General features: G+C 34.0%; 1 protein-coding gene across 4 annotated transcripts; it reads left to right on the top strand.

Moving 5' to 3' along the window:
• Window positions 1-1,069: 1,069 nt before the first annotated feature.
• LOC135134306 (myb/SANT-like DNA-binding domain-containing protein 3) lies at window positions 1,070-2,364 on the top strand. Of its 4 annotated transcripts, none has more exons than XM_064062946.1 (6): window positions 1,070-1,142; window positions 1,219-1,609; window positions 1,669-1,715; window positions 1,782-1,847; window positions 1,929-2,015; window positions 2,094-2,364. In XM_064062946.1, exons 4-6 carry the CDS (start codon window positions 1,790-1,792, stop codon window positions 2,291-2,293), a joined length of 345 nt encoding a protein of 114 aa, XP_063919016.1. In that variant the 5' UTR covers window positions 1,070-1,142; window positions 1,219-1,609; window positions 1,669-1,715; window positions 1,782-1,789; the 3' UTR covers window positions 2,294-2,364. The 4 variants fall into 4 exon arrangements, with proteins under 4 accessions (XP_063919016.1, XP_063919015.1, XP_063919014.1 ...); XM_064062945.1 differs by having other exon boundaries at window positions 1,782-1,868; XM_064062944.1 differs by lacking the exon at window positions 1,782-1,847.
• Window positions 2,365-7,044: the final 4,680 nt, after the last annotated feature.

Genomic DNA, 7,044 nt, shown 5'->3' with positions numbered 1-7,044 from the left:
AATAAAAAACTGTGTCAACATTTAACACATAGCATATAGCATATAATAGCAATGAAAAATGTTAGTTATTCCAAATACATATAAATTTCGCATTTTTATTTCTGCTTTCTGATTCCAATGGAACTTAATATATCATATCATCAGTGATTAGTGGATATATTTTTGTGTTCAACATTACCAGAAATTGAAGGTTCGCCATCTGTAGCGTTCGAGTTATCGGTCCTCGAAAATTGACAAGTTTATTCGAAAAATTAACTTCAGAAATTAACACACATTTGAGATAGTGGAGGTGACAATTTTGTTTAAACAATTTACCAAAATCAATCTTATTTATATCTCAAAATTGTGCCGAATAAATTCTACCCAAAATGTGCAAAATCTGATGAGTTTAACTTGTGATTTATCAGTGGATTCGTATTTTTTTTGATTTGCTTAAACAGGTGGCTTAAAAAAAATTAATGAATGAGTCAATTTATTTTTTTTTTATTAAGTCAGGAACGTTTTTCCCAAAAAATTTTGGGAATACAATACTGTTATTTTTCAAATTCCATTTTACACTAAATAACGTCGGTGAAATGGAGAAAAGAGGTGGGCGGGGCAAGATTTAGCTTATTTCTAATTCTATGAACAAGCAGTAGCTCCGCCCACCCACCTCTTCTTCGATCTAGCGACTACTCTTAACATTATTCAGTGTTATCTTAGCAACTTTTAGCCCCGCCCACCCACCCTTTTTTTTTCTTAGAGGATACATCGTTGATCAAAATCAATCTTATCTTAACAAGCACTAGCCCGCCACCCGCCCTCTATTTTCTTAGAAGGTATGTCGTGTGCCACAAATAATCTCATCCTAAGGCCCGGTTTTACAAATGTCCGGTTCAACACGAGTTCAACTGAACTGAGGTTCAATTCATGCGTCCGTTTTACAAACACCGCTATCGTCCGGTTCAGCTGAACCACAAATGTCCTTAGGTTGGTAGCGCGCACCCGAGAATCTGACAGTTGAGGCCACTTTGGGAGTGTGTTGTTGTTGTCATCTTGTCATCCATGGTTGTCATTTGTGTGCGCTGATTCGAAGTTGTTCACATTATTATAAATTATTTGTGACAAATTCTGCAAAGTAATTAGTTTTCTGCGTTAGTGGGGTACGTATATTTGTATATGCAACATTTGCTCCTTAATAAGTAGATGATTATGATGGTTTTTAACATTTCGTTTCAGATGAGTAATACACGTGCTCCGAATTTTACAAAATCCGAAGAAAACTTGCTCCTATCTTTAGTGAGCAAGTATAAAAATATTCTGGAGTGTAAATTGTCCAACACTGATGCAAATCAAAAAAAAAATCAGTGTTGGAAGAAAATTGAAGTAGATTTCAATTCTTTATCTGGCCAGACCTTCCGGGATTACAAAGTTTTGAACAAAAAGTACGATAACATTAAGAAGAGGACAATGAAAAAATTTGCTGATGAGAAAGCCTATGTCGGTGGTACTGGGAGAGGGTCACAACAAAGTATTGAGGCAACCGATGTTGATGTGGCTGTAAAAGAAATTCTCGGGGCCAGACTAATGGGGCATAGCAGCGAATTTGATGGCGATTCCGAAACAACCTGTAATAAGTATTTTTATGAATAATATGTATTGTAAAATTAAAATGTTGATGCTTTTCAGCATTCCAAAGTAACAGCGGTATAATCTGTCTGATGACGAAAATGATGGTAAATACTTTTTATCCTTACATACACTTTATTCAGAAATTTTTTACTATTTTTTCTTTATTTCAGATTGTTTTATGCCAAAAGATCAAACCGGAGCAATTTCGAGAGAAGTGCCTGTTATGGATAAAATAAGTTGTCCCAATAAAGAAAGTGGTAAACATTAATAATAATCAAATAATTCGTTTTGACTTGTACCTATGGTTATTTTTGTAGAAAATGGTCAAACTGGGAATTGGGCTAAATACTCCCCCAAAATCTTGAAGCAAAAAAAATTTTCAGCACTCACGCCATATCGTAGAGGTATTATATGTATATATATTTATATTAAAAAATGTTTGACACTTGTCTTAAAACTTTATTAATGTATTGTTTGTATAGGTAAAGGAAACCAGACGAGTGATAATTTAGAGCAATGGGCCGCTGCCAAAGAACTTGTTGAACTAAGTCGAAAGGAATACATCCAAAAGGAGCAAGAGTTTAAATTAAAAGCCATGAAAGAGAAACATGAACTAGAAATGCAAATTATGAGAGACAAAGCTGCACTTGAATTAGAAGTAATAAAGCAGAACACCAAATGAAGATTGAAATATTAATTGCCCAAAAATTTAATATTTTAAATAATAAAACTTAAATAAATAATTACATTACATTTTATTATTTACTGCAACTAAAAACGAAATCAAAAAAAGCGTAAAATATTCTCTGATGAACTGGTTCCGTACAAAATTGTTCTGATTATAATTGCCACTATATTCTCCAATGTTTTCAATTAGAATATCGTTCACAAAATTCACTGCTGCTTCTTCTTCTGCGTCCACTGGCGGTTCTTCTTCATTTAAAATAATTGCAATGTTGTGTAAAACTGCTGTTGCCACAACCACTGCCTCTACTTTACACATTTTTAAACGAATTCCAAAAGCCAATGCTGGAAAGCGTCTTTTCCACACCCCAAAACATTAATTATTTGAGAAGCTGTTGCTTTACTAATCCCTATAAAGTCACCAGCAACTTGCAGAAAAGATCCAGTGGCAAGGAAACGTGAAGTCACAAGTAACATTTGCTCCAGTGATACTGCATGATTTCTTTCTGTTCGCGATGTAATTTGCTCCTGTATTTGTTGCAAAATAAACCGTACGCCAGTCTTGGAAAAACGAAATCGTTTCAAAAATTCCCCAGCATTTCACTTTTCAAAGTGATTTTCTCTCAACTGAAAAACTTTTGGTCGTCGCATACGTGCCGGTTCTAATATGTTTATCACTTCTAAAACGTCTTCATCGTCAGTTAATACTCCTAATAAATTTTCCATCTTCAATTATAATGCTGTCACACCACCAAAACGATAAAGCACAGACATTTGAGGTTATGGACAGTTGAGCGAAGCTTAAACCACCCTGACATCAGCGCTCAGCCACAGTAGAGATAACAATCAGTAGAGACAGCTCGCCGTTTTTCGTGACCCGTTTTCGTGGGTGGTCGTTCGCATTATGACCGAATGAGGGCGCCCAACTGACGTCTAAAATATTTGAAATTTGACAGTTTTGTTACAATATTTTTGCCGGTTTTGCTTGTTTAAGACTGCTTTTCCGGTAGAATTGTACAAATAGTGTAAAAATGTAATTTTCACAATAAAAGGTAAAATCTTTGTCCGATGAATTTTCATACAGGATCCCTGTTGTGCGCCTTATTCTCTCCATCGTGTTTGGAATTCTTGGATAAGATAGTAAACATAACACACTTTTTGTTTAAAAAGTCGTCGCAGACGGACAACAACGGTGGTTATGAAATAAATAATAAAAATTTATTATATATGATTCCGTTGTTGTGGTAAAATTAAATATAAAAATAATAAGAAACAAACTACACGTAACAAAAAATTATATAAGCAGACCTTCTCTCAATAAACAATTTTTTTATTCATCATGTATATATATATTTTTTGACCTACACAATCTTGAGTTTTATTTTGAAACGTTGCTTAACCCATAAGCAGTCGCGCGTGGATAAAAATGACCCAAGCCGTACATTTTGTCAAATATCCTTTTGCGCTTAATCCCTATGGACTTCCGGTTTCATGAATTCCCTAATTATTCTTACCTGCGTCGACCCATACCAATTACCTGCACTTTATGTGAGCCGACAAATATGCATTTTTTTTGTAATAATTTTTTTTAAATAAAAATTTTACTTTATATGATATTACGCTTACGGGTTAAGTTGTTAGGTAAAATGGGTTTGACTATATATTAATAAGACGCACTAGAAAACTGTTTTGGATGGATTAGGAAACAAAATGGAAATTCTATTAACCCCACATCTAATCAATTTCAAATGGCTTTTAGAAAATTAATCATACAAGATTATTTTGATGAAACGAACACAGGTAATCAAAACTGCGAGCCTGATATGGAAGAAATTTTAAAGTTAAATGTAGGTCGTCGTTTTGATGAAGAAGAATAAGTCACCACGATGCAGAAGACCACCTTAAAACTACACAGTTTGCAATAAATTGCGTACACGAATCAATTTTTGAAATTGTAAATGAAGTGATACTTTTTAAATTGGGTGGCGACATCTAGGAATAGTTTAGGCAACGACCACCCATGACGGCTTAAAATTCGGGTCAGAAAGAACAAAGGCGCCGACACGAGCTGTCTATACTGATTGTTATCTCTACTGTGGCTCAGCTGAGCCTTCGTTTGAGCGCGGTTTAACATTGAACTATGTATTGTAAAACGGACAACTGCAGTTGAACCAAGCTTGCATAGTAAAACCGGGCCTAACAGGTACTAGCCCCGCCCACCCGCGCTGTTCTCATTCTAACTATTTAATTTCTGTTCAGTATAAGATCCACCTTTCACTCAAACTAGATAAAATGAATCACTGAAATAGAGACAGGGTGGGTGGGCGGGGTTAATAATATGTTCTTTTGTAGATTGGGAATAGGAACTAATAGAACGTAGGCTGTTAAAAACCGAAAGAAAAGCGCTAATCGTAATTTTTTCAGTACACTATTTGCTATGAGATTTATCTCTTATTACAGAAGAAAAAAATTAGAGAACGGGTGGGTGGGCGAGGCTAATTATGTTCTTCTGGCGAGTGGGAGTGGCAACCAATAATAGAATCTAGGATGTGAAAAAAGTAAAAAAAACGCTAATTGTATTTTTTTTTATGATACTATATGCTACAAAATTCATTTCTTATTTTATGCACCCGACCTGACTTGACCTAACGTGACCTGACCGGTTCTGACTTCTCTGTTGTCTCAAATAAATAAATTCTAAACATTTGTGTGAATATATAAAAACCACGAAGGACATTAATTAATAATTCTATTTTGTGAAACAAAATTAATAAAAATATCCTTTGTTGTCTACAAAAATTTTATACCGAGCGATTTTGACGCAACTGTAAAAACTAGCGATTTTGGAAAAACGGTAGGAATTTCCGAAGAAACGAAGCTGAAAATCACTTCTGGTTATAGAAATCTACAAGAAAATCGAAAATAGTTGCAAAATGGTCGAAAATGTCAAAAGTGCCAAACTTAATTCTATCGTATCAAATATTCGCCCCGCCCACCCACCCTCTATTTTCTTAGAGAGAATGTCATTTGCCAAAAACAGTCTTATCTTAGCAAGTACTAGCCCCACCCACCCCCTTTTTCTCATTCTAACGACTAATTTTATTTCTCTTCAGTACAAGATCATTCATATCGGATAAAATTAATCACTGAAAAGGACGCAGGGCGGGGCTAATTATGTTCTTCTGTCGAATGGGAGTGTCAACTAATAGAATCTATGATGTGAAAAAAGTAAAAAAAAGTGCGGGTTTTTAAATTTCGTACGCATGTCTCAATTTAGGCGGAATGTTTGGCTTTTCACAGATTTTTGATTCATGGAAATCTATCTCCAGACTTGTTTGTGAATGTTAAGCAATTTGGCCAAAGGTAAATTATTTAAAACTCACTCAAACGAAATTTTTGATTTTTCTGAGCACTATCGAAAATTACCACACAATTTCTTACGCTGACTTCGACCTCCACAAGTTTTTACGGCTTCATTTCTTCGAAAATTTGTACCAATATTTGAACAATTCAATTCAGCTCGTCGAAATCAATCTCCCAGAAGTTTTCGTGGATTTTTAACCAACCGTGGATGGCTATTAAGGGTCACTGTTGTTAAAACCCCAAACTGTCATCGCTCTAACACTCTTTGACACACCTTCACGTGCCACATGTTCGTTAATTTCGTTGTCCTTTGAGCAATTTTCTGCTTTGGAGAAAGAATGTTATTTAAAAAAGTTTTGTTTATTACAGAAAATGAAAATTCGCTCGTCGAGTAATTTGTCGTTGCCAAGAAGTGTCGCTCCTTTTTAGTCGCTTTTTTTAACAAGTCAATGAAAAATCCGCCATTTTTATTCAAAACTGTTCAAATTTTACAATTAATTATAATTCTTAGTTAGTTATATATAAAAAAGTGTTAATTAAAAAGTTACTGTGACTTAAATTTGATCACAGACAAAGTATATTGTATAATTTTAAAACTCTGATTTTTCGACTTCGTCTCGTGACATATTCGTGAGAAATTAGCTCTTTTTCGCACTTCTAGTACAATGGATTATTCGATTATTTCCACGTTAACTACCGCTGGACAAATAATAATCTAACATGGTAAAAAATTCTTCATAATAGTGTAGACAGATGTGTTCACTTTACGACAAATAGTCAATCTGAACTATAGTATCGAATAATGAGGCTGACATGGTTAATGTAAAGAAAGTGAAAAATTAAAGTATTCTTTATAATCAAATACACACTGCAATGCAGTATATTTTTTCTCGGGTCTGAAATCATAACTAATCATATAGGGTTCTTTCTGTAAATAACAATCCAGTAAAAGCGTTTACATTAATGTTTCAAATACAGAAATATACACCAACTGTCACGTATATTGTTGCAGATAATTATTATGAGAATAATACATGAAATAACAGCCGATAAAATAAAACGCATGTTTATAGATTAAAATTCCAGCAAGCATTCGAACAAATGAAAATAGTTTGTTGTTGGTTTCAATTCAATAAATTCAATAGAATGTTCTGACGCAGTAGTAAAGATATCAAAGGATGTACGCTGTCGTTGAAATAAAAGAAATAGGTTTGAAATTTAAGTACGTCACATCCAATAATTCTAAAAGTAGACGATGAATACAACAAAATATGTTATACGTTACGAAGTTAACAAAAATAAAAATTAACGGCAAATGTTGTGGGGAAACTAACATGAACTCCCTAATTATTATTAAATTATTATTATTACACATGTCTGTCAATT

Source organism: Zophobas morio, unplaced genomic scaffold, assembly GCF_036711695.1.
Source record: "Zophobas morio isolate AGI-343-1 ecotype UQ-CSIRO unplaced genomic scaffold, CSIRO_AGI_Zmor_V1 ptg000023l, whole genome shotgun sequence".
In the NCBI taxonomy this organism is placed as follows: Eukaryota; Metazoa; Arthropoda; class Insecta; order Coleoptera; family Tenebrionidae; genus Zophobas; species Zophobas morio.
This window is presented reverse-complemented; position numbering and strand designations above follow the sequence as displayed.